This window comes from Nannospalax galili, unplaced genomic scaffold (genome assembly GCF_000622305.1).
Source record: "Nannospalax galili isolate Female #2095 unplaced genomic scaffold, S.galili_v1.0 scaffold44, whole genome shotgun sequence".
NCBI lineage: Eukaryota > Metazoa > Chordata > Mammalia > Rodentia > Spalacidae > Nannospalax > Nannospalax galili.
This window is the reverse complement of record NW_008355789.1, coordinates 3,458,074-3,475,655: the sequence shown is the minus strand read 5'-3', so window position 1 is coordinate 3,475,655 and position 17,582 is coordinate 3,458,074. Positions and strand designations below refer to the sequence as shown.

At 46.8% G+C, this 17,582-nt stretch overlaps 1 protein-coding gene across 2 annotated transcripts in view; it reads left to right on the top strand.

Moving 5' to 3' along the window:
- The window catches only part of Galnt18 (polypeptide N-acetylgalactosaminyltransferase 18), a 368,839-nt gene that overhangs the window by 328,228 nt on the left and 23,029 nt on the right, over positions 1–17,582 (top strand). For both annotated transcript variants that reach the window (XM_008853482.2, XM_008853485.2), the window contains one exon: positions 17,141–17,305. In XM_008853482.2, coding sequence (XP_008851704.1) covers positions 17,141–17,305 — 165 coding nt within the window. The remainder of the gene's footprint in view (positions 1–17,140; positions 17,306–17,582) is intronic.

The following is a 17,582-nucleotide window of genomic DNA, read 5'->3' as shown; positions in this document are numbered from 1 at the left end:
AACAATAACTAAATGGGAATTTAGCTAAAGCTTTTTAAGGGGTGATCACAGAATGGAATGAGTCAGTATTCACCTTCTTGCTCCTTTGAGGGGTTTCTACAGTCACCAGGTTCACCCTGGCACCTATCCTTGGAACCTGAGACCCACGGACTCTAAGAGTCCCATCCCACATGATGCATGTTGTGGTTGTAGAATCTCGGAGAAGGCATAGCAACAATGCCTCTGAATAAGGAAGTCAATGAGTAAGCAAGGCAGCAAGTACGGCCTTCTCTACCCAGAGGTGGCGAGGGAGGGATGGAGAGAAAGGGCTGGCCATCAAGGGGTGTGTGATAGGATTGATTTTTCAAGGAAAGCATAAGCCAGCATGCTTTGAGGCTGAGAGAAAGAGATCAGAGAAAGAGATCAAGCATAAGGGCAAAGAAGAAGCAATAAACCAAGCAACATCCCTGGGTGTGGGGATTGGTAGAGGAAAGAAGGGGATGGGGTCCAGGGACAGAGAGTGAGGCTGGGTCTGGGGTACAGAAAAGGAGCCAGGTCTGCTGAGGTTCTGGGAAGCAGGGAAGGAGGCCCAGGAGACACAAGCTCAGCTCACCAGCAGTCTTGCAAATGAATGAGGCATCTGATGATGTGGGAGAACAGGGAGATTTACTGAGCAGAAGCGCTGCAGATGCTGAGCCAAGTGCCCAAAGAAGCCATGCCAGCGAGAGTGGGGAGGCCTGGCTGAAGTTGAGGACCATGAGCGTGTGGTGGGCCACGGTCTCCTTGGCACCACTGTGTGGATTTCCTCCACAGTGCTAAGCATCAGGGCAGGTGTGGAGAAGGACAGCGCTGCAGGGAAGGAGTTGGCAGGGTGCAGAAGGCAAAAACTTGAAGCTGCTATCGAGGGTGATGAGGGAAATTGTGTGTAGCCTTCTAGAAATGTGGAGAGGCCATGAGGGAGAAAAGACGGGAGGGTTTGTTATTCCAAAGGCCTCTGCCTCCGCTGCTGAGCAGGCATTTGAGAAGACAGCAGACATCAAAGTTAGCAGGTAAGGGTCTGAGTACGGAGGGCTAAGGTGGACACAGTATTCCCTCATGGAGATTAAGATTGTGGGAAGAGTGGATCATTGAGGAGACTATAGAGGAAGCTGTGTGCCCTCAGCAGAGAACCCATGGGTGTAACAGACTCCCAGGAAGAACCTGGGTGAGAAAAGCACAGCCGGGAATGACGGACTCTGGTCCCAAGGAGATGTTTTTATACTAAGATGAAGGAGCAGAGGTTCAGAGAGGAGATGAGGTGTGAAGACGGGTGTCAGCTCCACTTGGTGTCTTTGATCAGAGAATTAACATTCTCTTTTGATCAGCGATTCAAAATCATATAATTGATACATCCTCCAGGAAAAGTCATGTTTGATAGGGACAGGAAACATCACTTTCCTCTAAAAGCACCATCCTGGGGAGGTAGTAGAGTTTGATGAGTTTCAGAAGATTCAAACAGAGGCTTAGGAAGGAAGATCAACTGTATCAGAAGCACAAAGCATACCAAGCTGGAAAAACAGATGAGAAACGTTCTCAGAGACAAACACGACTAAATCTCATGTAGGAACGCACTGAGTGAGCTGTGTTTAATGAAAACGACACACCTTGGTCAAGTAGGCAGTTTAATCACAAAGTATATGGTGTTTGAGATTGGAATCATCTAGAAAGCTATGCTGTGTGATTCCCAACACCACTTGCAGGATGAGGTTCATCCCCGCAGGCCAGGAAGTCCTGATACCCAGAGGGTGATACCTGGAGATGGAGCCATTGACATTTTCCAGTTCTACTAAAGTCTTCCTCTGAGGAACACCCCATGGCTAAGGAACCACATAAGGAGGTCTCATGGGATGATGGGAAGGGGGTAGCAGCATGGGATGATGGGAAGGGGGTAGCAGCATGGGATGATGGGAAGGGGGTAGCAGCATGGGATGATGGGAAGGGGGTAGCAGGGGAACCACATGTGTTTGCACTATAGCTGCTATGAGGACTCTTGTGCCCAGATTTATGTGCTCAAGACAAAGTACACATGTCAGTGTTGTATCTCCACCTGACAACCGAGCTCTGTCCCCATCACATCGCTCCCAATGTCACGCTTCACTCATCCCAGGACACACACAGCCTTATGGAGCATCTGCTCTGCCAGAAGGAGGGTGGGAGTCCCAGCTGCTAATAAACAAAGAAGACAGGGTTGTGGTGACAGCTGGAGGACAGGGTGGTTTCCTGAGGGCTGCATCTGAGCCTGAGAGGAATTGGGTAGGACAGGGACAGTTCATGAAAATTATGTCAGAACTTGGAGCCATCTGTGGAAAAGGCAGAACAAATGGGAGCCTTCGCCACTTTTTTAGGAGAAACAGGCTTTGGAATCAGCTGACCTGAGTTTAGATCCCTTTCCTGCCACCGTCTATCCCTTCATTTACCTGGGTTTCATTTTATTGCCTTTGCCTAAAAACAAAGATAATACCCCTAGGGTAGTATGAAGAGTAAACTAGTATGTGTGGAAAGCATTTAGCATTCCTGAATCATGAGAAAAGTCATTAAGTGAGAAATATCACACATGTACCATTATTTATTTCATTTTCTTCATCCAGGAAGGGACCAAGCAGGGTCGGCAATCTGCTGAGCACCTAGGCTCTGTGTCCTGAGTTCGGACACACCTGTACACACGAGCCACCTCTCTGAGCACATATTTACTAATAACAAGCCACAGGAGTAGGCAAACACACACCCATTTCCTGAGTTCAGGTTCTTGAAGGTGGGTTGATGTGGGCTGGGCTGGGTCAGCTCTTCCTTTTACTCAGCTTAGCTAGACTCACTCTGGGGTGGTGGCCATCTTCTGGTCTCCTGGAGATTAGTTGGTGGTCAGCTGTCAGTATAAGGTCCTTTCTAGACCATGTGTGTCAGCATCCAAGGGGCAAGCCAGGATCTTCACATGGTGATGGTGATGGGCTCCCATGGACAGCAAGAGAGGTCCCACTCAAGCACATGAGCACTTCTAAGTATCTGCTCATATCACATTTGCTATGAAAATCACTTTGGTCATGTAGGTTACACAGCCAAGTTCAGACTCAAGGGCAAGGGAAAGACTCTGCCTTTGAAGCAGTTGCATACAAGAATGATAAAAGTCTATGATCATTTTTATAACATGCTATAGTACCTAGCATATTCATTTGTTGTTTATGTTGTTCATTTGTTTATTTGTTGATGCAATATGTTTATTGAGTGCCTAGTGTGTATTAGTGGTGAGAATAAGTGTCTACAGACGCACAGCCCTAAGTGATACGTCTACAATGGAACCTCTACACCTAAGGGTCACAAAACAAAACAGAACAGAGGTTAGAGAGAATAGTAATGCATCTCTCAACTCTCTCTAGTGATGCTTCCTCTTGCAACAGAGGGCAATTAACACAGAAAGCCACGACTGCCCAAAATGTAGAGAATAAGAGACCACAGAGTGCATGCCCCTGCATAGGACTCCTGTATTAAACCTCACCCACCCAAGGCTCAGGTACCATTGTGGAAGAGGGAGAAGAAAGATTGTAAGACACCATTTACATGAGCAGTAGAATTAGCAAGGAGAAATCAAGCTGGTCCAACCTCAAAGCTTCAGGTGCTAAGCAAGCTACCAAAAGAGAAAGTAATCATCAATCTTACCCAGTTGTGAACCTAGTAATGACCAAACTGGCAAGATATGCCCACTAGTGCAATAGTGTCATGTGTGTTATAGGAGTAACCAACCACCTTCTGATTGGATTTAAGGTCTATTTCACAAAATGGAGCCCTTACCTGGCACTGTTATCAGACCCAAAAAATCTGTGTCCAGACAGGTCACAGGCCATAAGAAAGATTGTAAGAGCCAGGGGTGGTGGATGACCACAAGGAAACAGAGTTTTCCAAGTTCTAGAAACTTGTTCATATGAAATTACAGCACTGGTGACAGCATGCACAAGACCCATGCAAATTCAAACTGGGGAAATGGGCAGCAGGCCCCAATCTTAGCCAAGGAATCACAGAGCAGCTGATCACTGCTGGGTGAGGGGGAGTTGATCTTCTTTAAGGGAGTGACACTGGACAGGCCAGCCAGGCTCCAGCGGATGAACCCACACTGTGGGACATCTGGAAACACAAACTTGACTTGATAGACCATATGTGATAGAATACATGGAAGCTGGTGGGGGGGCTATGGAAGTTATAGGTGGGAGAGGGAAGTTTAAATATGATTGAGATGTATTATATGAAATGCACAAAAATTTTGTGAAAAAGAAAGGGGTGCCCCAGAAAGAACAACCCTAGTTTTCTAATACTGTTTCTGTGGTAGCCTAATCCATTTGGTATTACTAACATCCTAGTGTCATTTCTGTTTCTGGGATTTAAAAAAAAAAAAACTGACAGAAAATCAAGTTAAAGGAGAAATGGGTTCCATTGTTGTGGAGATGTCTCAGTGGCAGGAGTTTGAGATAGCTGGTCACATCACATCGACAGTCAGGAGCAGAGAATGAGTGCATGCGTGCCCACTTGCCTGCCTGTGTTCAGATCCAATTCTCCCCTTTTACACAATTCGGGACCCCCTGCCTAGGGAATGGTGCCACCCACAGTGGGCTGGGTCTTTCCACATCCATTCTCTTAATTAATACTCCTCAGACATGCCGAGAGACCAACCTAATGTAGACAGTCCCTAATTGATACTCTCTTCCCAGGTGATTCTAGGTTGTATCGAGTTGACAATTAAAATGAACCATCACACTAGCTGAGACCTTTAACTGTCAGTAAAAAAATGAGCTTGTTGTCTCCTGCCCCATCTCTGGTAAAGTAGATTATGTTTCCTCCAGGGACAAAGGAAATGGAGCTGGAGATAGTGTTGGAGCAGGAAAGTTCGAGTTTTGTATTTGAGGATTACAATCCGACAATATGATTGCATCCACACAAACTCCCTTTTTCTGAAGTAACTTCTTCCTGTTGTATCTTAATATGCAGGGGTTTTGCTTTGTTTTATTTTGTAGGCAGGGTCTCCTGGAGACCAGGATGGCCTTAAATTCACTATGTAGCAGAAAATGACCTTAAATTTCAGATCCTCCTGTCTCTGCCTCCTTAGTGCTGGGATTACAGATATGCATCACCATACCAGGTTTATGTACTGTTGGGGGTTGAACCCAGGGCTTCATGCATGCAAGGCAAGCACTCTGCCAACTGAGATACATTCCCAGCCCCAGGTTTTACAGCCAGGCTTTTTCCTACATTTTCCTAAGTACTGAGATTGCTGTGGAGTCAAGAACCCACATTACTGATATGTTAAAATATTTGTTAACACACATACAAATGTACATACAACCTCTCTTACCAAGAACATCCTAAGCTGTTCTTAATGTGGTACATGGTGGTTGTTGTATTATCAAGAGAAGGAGCCTCCTCATTTCTTCACAAGGGCAGGGGAGTATTCAGCCCAGCCTATAACCTAGAGCCTAACAATAAGACTTTTAGGCGGGCCATTAAATGGGGTGGGCCATTTATCCATTGGCCCATTTATATGAGGAATGGTGTCCAAGATCAAGGACTAAGCAGTTTGAATCACTAGGAAGAAGTCTGGATGAATTTCCAAGCTAAAGTTCAAGTATCCTTAAAATATTTTACTAAATAAACTAGTTCAATAAACTAATACGTTTGAATGTATGTCTTGTGTCAAGTGGTTGGATGGCAGGTATGTAATGGTGAGCCAGGTGGGAGAGTGTGGCCTCTGCCTTCAAAGAACTTGGGATCTAACAGGGAGAGACTGCTGTTGACAACTGTGATACTGTCAGCTCAAACCAAGCACTACCGTTTCCATCCAGTTCAACCCTGTCAGATGGGCACCATTGTTAGCCCTGTTTTCACACATGAGTTATCTGTCATTGGCAGTGAATGATGGAACAGGGGTTTGAGTCTAGGCAGTGTGGATCTGGAGTGAGTCTTTCCTGCATCAACCCTTCCCCACTCCACATCTCCTTGGTATATATGTTCAGAGTCCCTGTAATACTGTTTCTGAGCACCAATGTCGGGGAGGGCGCATAGGGAACCAACAGTCAGTCAGCCCAGGCTCCATCATGCTCCAGCAACATGGCTGGAATCTCAGTGGCTTATAGTAACAAACATTTCCCAGCTACGTCCCATGTCCATTTCTTCTCTGACCTTATTCCTCTTCTACAGCCTCTTGTCAAAGGCAGTTGGTAGAAACAAAGCCCTTCTCTTCAACTGTAGCTCACTCTCATTTCCCGTGTCATCAGCACATTTATCTAGAAGCAGTTGCTGTCTTTATGGCTCATCTTTTTGGCTCTAAAACCATGTTCCATGCTTTAGGGTTTGATTGGACCCCTTATCTAGGATCAGTGTCTATTGACTGGTAATCCCTAAATCTTAGCAGTTTAAAACTATCAGAACTTATTTCTTGTTTATACTCTGGTTTATACTCTGTGGTCAGTCTCATCTCTGGGCCACTCCCACCTTTCTCTAGGGCCCAAGGATCAGGTCCATCAGGGATGCTGCAGGTCCACAGGCAAAAAGACAGGTCATGGGATATTGGTTCCCATCGTGGTGGCAGTGGGCAGAGCTGTGGACTTCTAGGAGGAGGGACCTAGCAAGAGGCCTTTAGGCGCTGGAGAGAGGCTGAGCCCCCAGTCTCTTAACCATTGTATCTGCTGACTTCTACCACAGTCCAGAGCAATGGGTCTTCCATCTTGGACTTGAAACTCCAATACTGAGCTCAGTAAAACTTTTCTTTTTGTTTTGTTTTGTTTTAGGTTTTTTTGTTTTCTTTGTTGTTGGTTTGTTTGTTTCTGTTGTCTTTTTGAGACAGCGTCTCCCTCGAGCCCCAGCTGGCCTAGAACTTGCTACATAGACCAGGCTGTCCATGAACTCACAGAGATCTGCCTGCCTCTACCTCCCAAGGGCTGGGATTAAAAGTGTGCACCACCACTCCCGGTCAAAACTTTTCTTTTTGTATAAGAGAAGAAAGATAGAAGGACTGAGAGAGGGGGAGAGGGAGAGGGAGAGGGAGAGGGAGGAGATGAGAGAGAGAGAATGGGTCACATGATGGCTCCAAAACTTTTGACTGGAAGTGACATATATCATAGTGGTCCAAGCAAGACAGAAAGCTATATCTGACATTAATGATGCTGGATATATAATGGTTGGGGGCAAGGGTACCAGGAGGAGCCTCACAGGACAGGGCAGGGAATATTTTGAGCACTCTGACAGCAATGAGTCTAAACTAAAAGTCCCCAGCCCAGTGACAGTGCTGCATGGCCGCTTTCCTGGGTGCACAGTGGGAAGCAGAAGCCAGGCTCTTCATTCAGGCTTCCCTGTTCAGTCCCAAGTCCAAAGGCGACTCCTTGGTCAAAAGCTACACTTTTCTTCCTGCTGTTCTGCACACACCCAACTGGAATCATCCAGACAGGCCTGCAGGTGCTGCCCAAACCACCTCTAGGCCAACCTCACTGTCTAGGTTCCTCAGATATCTTTGAATAAAAGACTAAAGTCTCCCCAGATGTGCTGGTAAGCAGGAGACACAGAAGAGGATACTGGTTGGCAGTGTACTGTCCACACCCTTTAGCCCCCTGCTGATTGTCCTCATCCCTCCCCCAAATGATTCTGTGTTGTGACACCTCTGTGTGTCTTGCTTCCTCTGCCAGGAGTCCACATCCTTATCACTGATCTAGACACACTACCCTCCTTTGAGGCTGTGCTCAAACCTTATCACTCACTGACCTCCTTGGGTAGAATTCATCACCCCCGCCCTGGGCCATCTGGGCAATCACAGCACACTAACCAGTTACCTGCCCCAAGCCCAGCCAGGGAGTATGCTAAGCATCCCACTCCATGCGGCTGGCAGCTCAGGGGAGGGGCACTTCTAGCTCCTTTCTGCTTCTTAGGCCTGACATTTTAGAGGGAAGTTGCTGAGTTGAACTGAATCTCCCACTGACTGATGACTGAGTGACCATTACAAACCTCTCCTCACAAGACTGGAGGACTCATGGGCTTAGAGACACCTGTTCACAAGGGAAATGATGCTAGGCTTTAATGTGTACATGGATGCTGTTTGCTGTAATGGCACATGGTGCCTATACAATGTGGGCATGGTGCTGAGGTTGGTGGATATAAAAGCATTTTGGAAGTGATTCCCCCAGCTCCTGATTTAGCATCAGTGCACTGTGGCCCTGAGCATGGTAATGAACCTCTATGTCAAGGGGTTAATGACCAGTAACCAAGCCTTTAAATCAGCCTGCCCTATCTACAGAGCCTGTGGCTTATTCTTGGGTAAAGAGGACAAAGAATCCATCTCTAATACATTTTCTAGATGTCACAGCACCACTCTATAAATTGAAATATAATAAAGCAAGCCTCTACCTTGTCCTTCCTTCCCCACGCCTTACCTGCTGATTCCCTGGCTCACAGGTCAGACTTAGGAGTTGCCTTAGACATGAAGGGGGTCACCTCCTTACTGAGCCTTCACAAGCCCTCATAAGAGACCTGGTCACTGCCTACCTTGCCCTTGCCCTGCAGCCACCGAGCCCAGACTAAGGGATTTCAGTATTTTAATCTTTATAGTGCTGCACCAACATTTTGTCCCTAAATTTCACAAAGTCTCTTTAATGCAACTAGTTTTCAGTTTTGGCTACACACTGGAGTCCTCTGAAATAAGTCCCTTCATTCATTACTTTTCTTGTTACTAAGACAAATTATCTGCCAAGAGGTCAGTTAGGATGGAAAGGTTTGTTTTGGCTCACCATCTGAAAGAATACAGTCCATCATGGAGAGGAAGGCATGGCATGGTGGCAGCTGGCTTCTTGCCGGCAGGAGTGAGCAGCCTGGACACCTCATACCCCCTTATATCTTGATGGAACAGGAAACAGAGTGGACAGGAAGCGGGCTGGCTTAAAACTCTCAACGCCCACCCCACAGTGACCCACTTCCTCCAGCAAGTTTCCACCTCCTAAAAGTTCCCAAACCTTTGGAAGCAGCTTCTGCAACTAGGGACTACGTGTTCAAACACATGAGCCTGTGGGGGACCTTTCCCATTCCAACCACTACAGTCTCCATTCCTAGCCCATGCCCAAGACAGTGACTTATAGGTTTACACTAAGTTCCTCAGATGGTTCAGACGTAGAGCCAGGGCGGGAACACGCAGCTTGATGGCATCAGGGGATCACCCTTGCCTTTCGTCTAGCCTCACGAACTGCATATATGTCTTCTTTCTCTTCCATGATCCAGCCTACTGTTTAGTCCTCCCTTCAGTGACCTTGTGTTAATTCTTGCTGTCCTGTGTGATACACCCCAGTGTATGCCCCACCCCCACAGAGGGCTGGCTCCTCAATCTCTTGTCTGGCCTTAGCAATCCTCAGTCCATCCCATCACTTCTGGATGTCCAAAGAAATGACTGTAAGGAGGCTGGTACACCCCAGTCCCTGCCATGTGAGGGCCTGACAAGTACAATTGTTTTGCCCGCTGGGGTGATTCTATGAAGAGAGCCTCACTGGGGCCCCTCCCTTTGCCTGTTCTGCACCACCCTTCAGCCTCAGGAAGGTCTCAGCCAAATACCACCACTGCCCCAAGTGCCAGAGGCTCTCTGAGTGTGTATCTCCACACGTCTCTAGGATACCTTGTTTTTCAAGGGCACCAACTCCACAGGGCAGCAATGTTGCCAAGGAAACACCATCTAATGGAAGGAAACAGTGGCTCCAATGCCTGTGCCCACTGATTGGAAGGGATCCAGTACTTAAGCTGTGCCAAGGAGGTGTTTGTGTCAATAAGAAGCTTAGCCCCATATTTCTGACTTGTGTGGAGGGTTCCAGAACTTCCATCAAGGCTACATATGATATGTAGAAGAGATTGTGGAAGAACTGAAAGAGCTGTGAAATGGCCATGTGAAAAATACAAGGGTGCAGGGCCGTGAAGGCAGGAAATGGAGGTCAAAGCTTCTCACCCAGTATTCACAACTCTGGTTGGTAGGGTGGAAGCTAAGAAAGGTTTGCTGGTCTGTGGTGTCCTGCTGAAAGATGCCTCTTAATTAGAGCAGTGGTTGCCAACCTTTATTGTTTTGAGACAGGGTCTCACTCCTCAGTCCTGGCTGGCCTGGAACTTGCTATGTAGACCAGGCAGGCCTCAGATTCACAGTGATCCACCTACCCCTGCCTCCTGAGTGCTGGGATTACTGGTGTGTGCCCCCATGTCCAGCCTCGTTGTCAACCTTTTAAAAAGTTCTTTTTAACTTTGTTCCAAAAAACATCTCGCAACACTGAATTGTAAGAAAGGGAAGGATTGTGGAGTGGGGTGGGGAGAAGGACCCCAGGCCCTACCTATAGTGGCCTGCCCAGGGCTCAGGGTAAGCAGGTGGTGGAAATGACCCTGACTGTGCTGCTGGTGGCTCTGAGGGGAAGAGGTCAAGGATGCTCTTGAGAACCAAGCTCTGCCTGTACTGTCCTCACTGACGACTGAATCAGGCAGAGGTAGAGAGCCTCAGCTCCAGTCTAGGGCTACTGAGGAACACATGACCATTTGGGCTACTGACCTCAGAAGGGACATTCAGGCCCTGAACTGCTGGGAAATCAGACTTCCTGAAAACAACCCCCAGACAGTGGGAGAAAGCAATACCTACCTGGGTCCTTGGCAAGTTGTTTTGTTTAAAACTTTGCATGTAGTCTGTTTTCCTGTCCTAATAGATGGATGTTAACCTTGAACATAGAGGTACCTAGCAGAATCCTCAACATACAAGTGTACCAAAAGGGACAGCTCTTCTCCTCTTTTTCCACCCTATCCCACCCCACCCCACCCCACTCCATGACAGTTCTATCAGTGAGTGATGTTTGATGCCTGTGGGGGTTGAACGTTGTGGCCCACCAGAATGGAAACTAAGGCAGCAGCAGTCCACTGCATCTTGTAGTCCGGGCCGTTGGCTCTGTGGCCCTGAGGGCAGGAATGTGCAGGCAGATCTACAGGCTCTGAGGCTAGGTCTCCAGCTTAGCTGTTCATCATCGCTCCTGGCCCTGGCCTGGAGAAAAGGACAGAGGATGTCACCACTGGTGTGAGACCTGAGATATGGATGTGTTTGTTCTTGGAGGTGATTTTTCTTTCTACAGCAAGCATCAGAACAAAATGCTGATCAGGTATGCAGCCCTGCTGAGCTGGGCAGGGCTGAGTGGAGAGGAGGCAGGATCCATCCTTGTGGCTGGGGAGGAGCTGAGTGGCCCAAATGTCATTTCTATCGGGGGAGGGGGGCGAGGGGTGTTGTAAAACATCCAGACAGGATAACAGCCTGCCTTTGCCTCTGAAAGTTACTGGAGCGATGGTGCTGTCTCAGCACTCCTCACCACCATGTTCCACTGGCCTTTTAGTGAAGAGACCCTCGGGTCCTCTGGCCCTCAGTCCGGGCCCCACAGCATAGTGACTCCATGGGACCAGGGACCATGGGGAAGGCAGTCTCCTAGTAATCCCTGGTCCCTTTGAGCCTGCTTGCTGGAGGTGGAGAGGGTCCCAGAACCTGGACAAGTGAGGTAGACGGTTTAAGTCTCCACTGCCAGTTACCAATGTGTGACTTTGGATATGTCCTAATTCCTCTCAAATGGCTTAATTGGCCTCAGTTCCTAATCTGCAAAATGGAAGATAATGGTAACATAGGTCAAAATCCAAAACCCAAAATGCTTTTTTGGAGTACTCACATGGGAAATCCCACAGCTGACCTTGGGTGAGAGGTAGCAGTCAAAATGTGGGCATATTAAAAATATTGTGTAGGACTAGAGAGATGGTTCAGTGGTTAAGAGCAGCGGCCGGGACCTGGGTTCTATTCCCAGTACCCATATGGCTAACAACCATCCATAACTCCAGTTCTAGGGAGTACACTTATATACAATACAGACAAAACACTCATACACATAAAATAAAAATAAATCAAAAAAATTTTGAATATTGTGTAAAATTACCTTCAGGGGGCTGAAAGATCTGGATTCAGTTCCGAGCATCCCAGCGGCCGGGACCTGGGTTCTATTCCCAGTACCCATATGGCTAACAACCATCCATAACTCCAGTTCTAGGGAGTACACTTATATACAATACAGACAAAACACTCATACACATAAAATAAAAATAAATCAAAAAAATTTTGAATATTGTGTAAAATTACCTTCAGGGGGCTGAAAGATCTGGATTCAGTTCCGAGCATCCACATGTACTCAACAACCATCTGTAATTCCAGTTCCAGGGGATTCGATGCCGTCCTCTAACCTCCTTGGACACTGCATGACACAGGTGCACTTAACAATACATGCAAGCAATACACTCATGCACATAAAATAAAATAAGAAAATCAACCTCTATTACACACAAACACAAAGCAGACTGGAAAAACCGGATCAAAAAAGGCAAAAGTCACCTGCCCAAACCACACACCTAGAAATACTTGGAAGCACCCAGAACCCATCTCACTCCTGGCATGCCCAGGGAACTCACCTCAAACTCTCGGATATACGGTGCAATACCACAGTAAGGCTGGTTATGGTGCTTTGTAGCAAAACACTCATATATATATATATATATAATATTTAAAAGTTAAATAAATCAAAAAAATTTAAATTAGCATGTGGATTAGGTGTGTATGAATCATAAATGAATTTCATGTTTAGACATGGTCCCATCTCCAAGGTAATTCATTATGTATGATTATGGAAATATTCTAGTATCCATAAAAAAAATCACTTTGGTCACAAACAGCTTCAGATAAGGGATACTCAAGCCCCGTGCCTGGCCCAGAGTTGGTTAGGATCGTGTGCAAAGGAGCATGTGAGTCACTTCCGGCCTGGCAGATAGAACAACTAAAAGACATTTCAGCTCGATTATTAGCAGTCTAAGCCAGGACTTCTCAAGGACACTGTAGACATTTGGGGAAAGAGATTGGAGGGGTGCTACTTCTCTGACTTCTACCCATTAGATGCCAGGAATACCTTTCTCTCCATTCATGACCAAAGTATTATCTCCAGGCATCCCAAATAACCTATAGTAGGCAAAATTACCTCCCCCCATAGCAAACCACAGCTCTCAGTCACTTCTTACTTAAACCTTCAACGCTCCTCATTGCTCGAAAGCACAGCTGTGCTTCCTGAGCCTGCAGGCATTGGACATGGGATATCTTGCACAAAACCATTCCCCCCTTTTTGTGTGTTCAGGCCATTTATTGATTCAGTGCACTATTGGCTGAGCTTCTGGGATGTCCAAGGGAGGACTAGAGAGAATCTTCTTTGCTCAAAAATCTGTCTCTGTGATCTGTGGGCTTCCTGATTCCACCCGCCAAGATGCACTCTGTTGTTTGCCTTTTAAATAACAACTGTCTGTCCATATTATGATCTTCCCAGACTCTGGAGCAATAAACAGCAGCTCCGGTGACAGCTGCAGCAACAAGTAAGTGCACACATGACTCTCCCAAGCACTTCAGAATGGCTAAGTGGATAAAACTGATTCCAACTATTACCTGGGTGGCCACTTGTGTCTGTGGCACCCACCTTGTAGACATTAGGCAGGCTCTGATGACAGGAGGCAGGAAGGGAAGGAAGGGACTGTTCTCTGGTCATCCTTATCTTACAGCCCCTACTTCTGAGCCCCAGGGAACCTCAATCCTGGCTCCTAGCTGACCCCTGAGAGCTTTACTGTCCTGAGATCCTGGGGCATTCAACCTAAGGGCATAAGCAGGTATCTACCTTCTGGAGCATGGCACAGGTGGGAGGCAGGGGCCACATACTTTTGAACATTCAGGGAAAGCTTTGGGAGCTGGTGGCTTCACTTCTGGTTCAAAGGTATGAGTGGAAGTCAGAGAAGGAGGAACGGAGATAGTTCATGTGTGGGGTCTATGAACTTAGGGCCATTGCTTTCTGATATGCGGCTGGTCTATTAGTTACTTTCCTTGCTATGATTTGAAAAAAAAAAAAAAACCTGAGAAGACTCAAGGAAGGAAGGTTAATCTTGGCTCATAGTTTGAGGGTACAGACTGATGGTACCCTCATGGTGGAAGTGTGAAGCAGCCAGTCACACTGTCCACAGTCAAGAAGCAAGGGGTAACAACTGGGGCTCAGTTTGCTGGTCCCTTTGTATCTGATCTAGGACAGTGGAATGCTGTCCTGTATATATTCAGGATGGGTCTTTGCTCATCAGTTAAGCCTCTGGAAAAACCCTCACAGACACACCCAGAGGTGCCTTTCCTAGATAATTCTAAATCCTGTCAGGTTGACAGTGAAGATAACCATCCCAGCTGCTCTCCCCAGTTTAGTTGTAGTCCCTCCAGGACAAGGACCCAGGATATTTCATCTCTGAATCCCTAGAACTCAACTTGGAGATTGGTTTTTGTTTGGATGGATGATTAGATATGATGCCTAACTGCAAAACTGTTTGAGTACCTAAAACCTACCAGGTATCAAATTCTTCCTCAACTCAAACAAATTAAACGTCTCGGCAGGTCAGAAGCTTTCCTTGCATCTCTTCCCATTTTTCCTGTATTTTTAGGCCACACAGTGGACTTCCTTAAGCTTGTGACTAGAAACCCATCCGTTAACCAGGGTTGGCTTGAAAAGACTGCCTTGCCTGTCGGGTTCTGATTAGATCTCCACACTGAGCTGAACATTGCTGTACCTTTGGCCTCTGCTCAGAACTTTGTTCATAATAATCCTTCACCTCTGCAATGAGAAGACTCAGGTTGATGCCTTCATCCATGGATTTACTAAACCTAACAAAATGTAACAGTATCAGTGAGCCGGTTTGTAATGAGTGTCTTCTACTTGTCCCTCACTCCCCACCCTCTTCCTCCCACCCAGGGAGGCTGCTGGATGGTATGTTTCAATGGGCTCCCAGAGTCTCTGTCTACTACCTGGCTTCTGCTAATAGGCTGGCCTGCCAGAAGATCAGAGTGGGAGGAGACCGTGAGGTTGGGATATGCAATCAGCGCAGCTCACCATTCCTCCAAAGCCTTCTTTCAAGACAACCCTCTCTGCAGAACTTTCCACACTCTCTTCTCATGCCTTAGGATCTCTAGGTGTTAACAGCTCCATGTCACTATTTCCAGGAAGCTGGAATGTCCCTGTAGGTCCTGAACATATCATTATCCCCAGATACTGGGCTAGCCCTGTGGGTCCCCATCATCACTATTCCCAGGGAGATAGAGCATCTCATGGGTCCCCAACTCTTCTCAGATCTGCCTACCTTGAAAGTGCCATCTATTTCCTGTTGACTGATATTATTGGCCTAATGTAATTCTAAGACTAAGGGGGCCTTGTCCTCTACCCTCTTCCTGGATCTCTAGAGACTCCTGTGAGTCGAGAAGAAACACACCCAGGAAGGACCACCGCTTACCAACCCAGCCCATCTTAACACTATGTTACCTTTTATGGCCAGACCCATGTTTAAAAAACACTTGTCAGGCCAACAAGATGGATCAGTGGGTAAAAGCACTTGCTATGCAAGCCTGACAACCTGAGTTCAATCCCTGGACCCTATGGTGGAAGCAGAGAACCAACTCCCTACAGTGGTCCCCCACAAGTTCACTATGGTACCAACCCATATGTACATGCATGTGCACACATACACATTGATAATAATAACAATAATAAATAAAATAAATTTTAAAGTACTTATCAACCACTCTCTTTAATTAAACCATTTTAAATCAACCAGGCAATACTTACCCATGAGAACTTTTGAATATGTCAAATAACAAGAAGAAACACCCTAAATTCTTACCTAAAATACAGAAACCTGGTCTACCTGTCCATAGTCCCTAATCTCTTAGGGGAAGGGGACGAGACAGAGTGTTAGCTCCTTTATTGAGTCCAGGATTAGAACCCACAGAACCCTGTGATTTCCCACTCAGAGCCCCTGCTAAGCTCAGCCTTGAGACACGTTTCTGAAAACTTGGAAGACTGAAGGTCATGTGGTTTTTCTCTAGACCAGGAGCAGGCTACAACCCATGCAACAGCCTCTATTTTTGCAAATGAAATGTTACTGGAACACATCCACTTGTTTATGCTTTGTCGTGGGTGTTTGTATACAGGGCAGACTTGAGTTCTCTGTCTAGAGACACAGAAGTCCACCTGCCACCTCCAACAGATCTGCCCCCAGGGTGGTCCTCATCTAGTATCAGACAGCTTAGATTTCAGAAGAGCTCCCACCACAGCAGAAAAGAGGCCTCACTGTGCCAAAGCTAGTTCTACAAGCACTGCAGTTCATGCCCACACCCACGTTCCTTCTGGGAGTCGGAATTTTTTTACCTACCAGGCCAAGGCAACCCATGTGATCAGCCCTAGTAGAAATCTGGATGTTAGAGCTCTAATAGGCTTCCCTGGTACACATCCTATCACACATTGCTGGAGGACAGAGCGCACCCCTGTGACTTCCCTGGGACAGGACTTTGGGGCTGGACTGGCTCTAAGACTTTGTTCTACACCCTTCTCCTTTGCTGGTCTCCTCTGTTTCCCTTTATTGTACTGTTCAGAGCTGGGAGTCCTCACCGAACAGGAGGGTGAACCTAGGGATTCCCTAGCATACCCTCCAGGCCAAAAGTACTCACCACCTGCCCCTTTAGAGGTAAGTCCTGCTAACTCCTGCTCAGCTCAGATTTAACAGGTGTGGAAATTCTGTGTCCCTCACCTCCCAGCCCCCAATATTCAGAGCTCCCCAAAGGCATGGCCCAGGTCTTTGTGCTCTGTATCTCTTAGCCAAACATAACAAAATATTTATGAAGGAAGTCAGTGAGTCTGCACATAATAGATTCAAGAAGTGCTTTCAAAGCCATGAGTAGTGAAATCAATTTAAAAGGTTATGGCCAATGTATCTCAATAAAAGAATAGAATAGAAAATATGGGAGTATATATCATGCAGTGGGGTAAGTTTCATTTCTTGAAAGTTTCGTATTATACTTCTGGACCAAATACTATCTTGGATCATGAGGTAAAAGGTTTTCTTGTTGCCTTTACAATATATGACCATCTGAAAATCACTGGCTGTAAAAATCTGGGATCTTCCCTCACTGAGGACTCTTTGCCAGGTGCCTGGTGACAGTGACCACTTAATCTCCATCTCCCTGGCCATTGCATCTGACCTGATACTCCCTCCTCTCCACCCCCAGAATGTGTACTACACCAGTGGTGAGCAGATCCACGTGGGTGTCCTGAGCCCCACGGTCGATGACGATGACAACAGGTGTCTGGTAGACGTCAACAGCCGGCCACGGCTCATCGAGTGCAGCTACGCCAAGGCCAAGAGGATGAAGTTACACTGGCATTTCTCTCAGGTAGCACCCTAGAGTGAGAAAGCCACTGAGCAGAAATGTCAGGCAGTGGCCACAGGGGCGCCATCAGGCATGGAGGGGGCTGGGACACAGCGACTTCAAGGCCACCTCAGGGGTTTACTGAGCACCTGAGTCAACAATCTCAAACCTGTTATCCCCCATTTCCTGATACTGATGCTGAAGGAAGTCATTATTATTGCTTTATTATCCTTTTACTCTTCACAGATAAGAAACTGAGACTCAGAAAGAGAAGCCACATGCCCAAAGTCAGGGAAGGAGG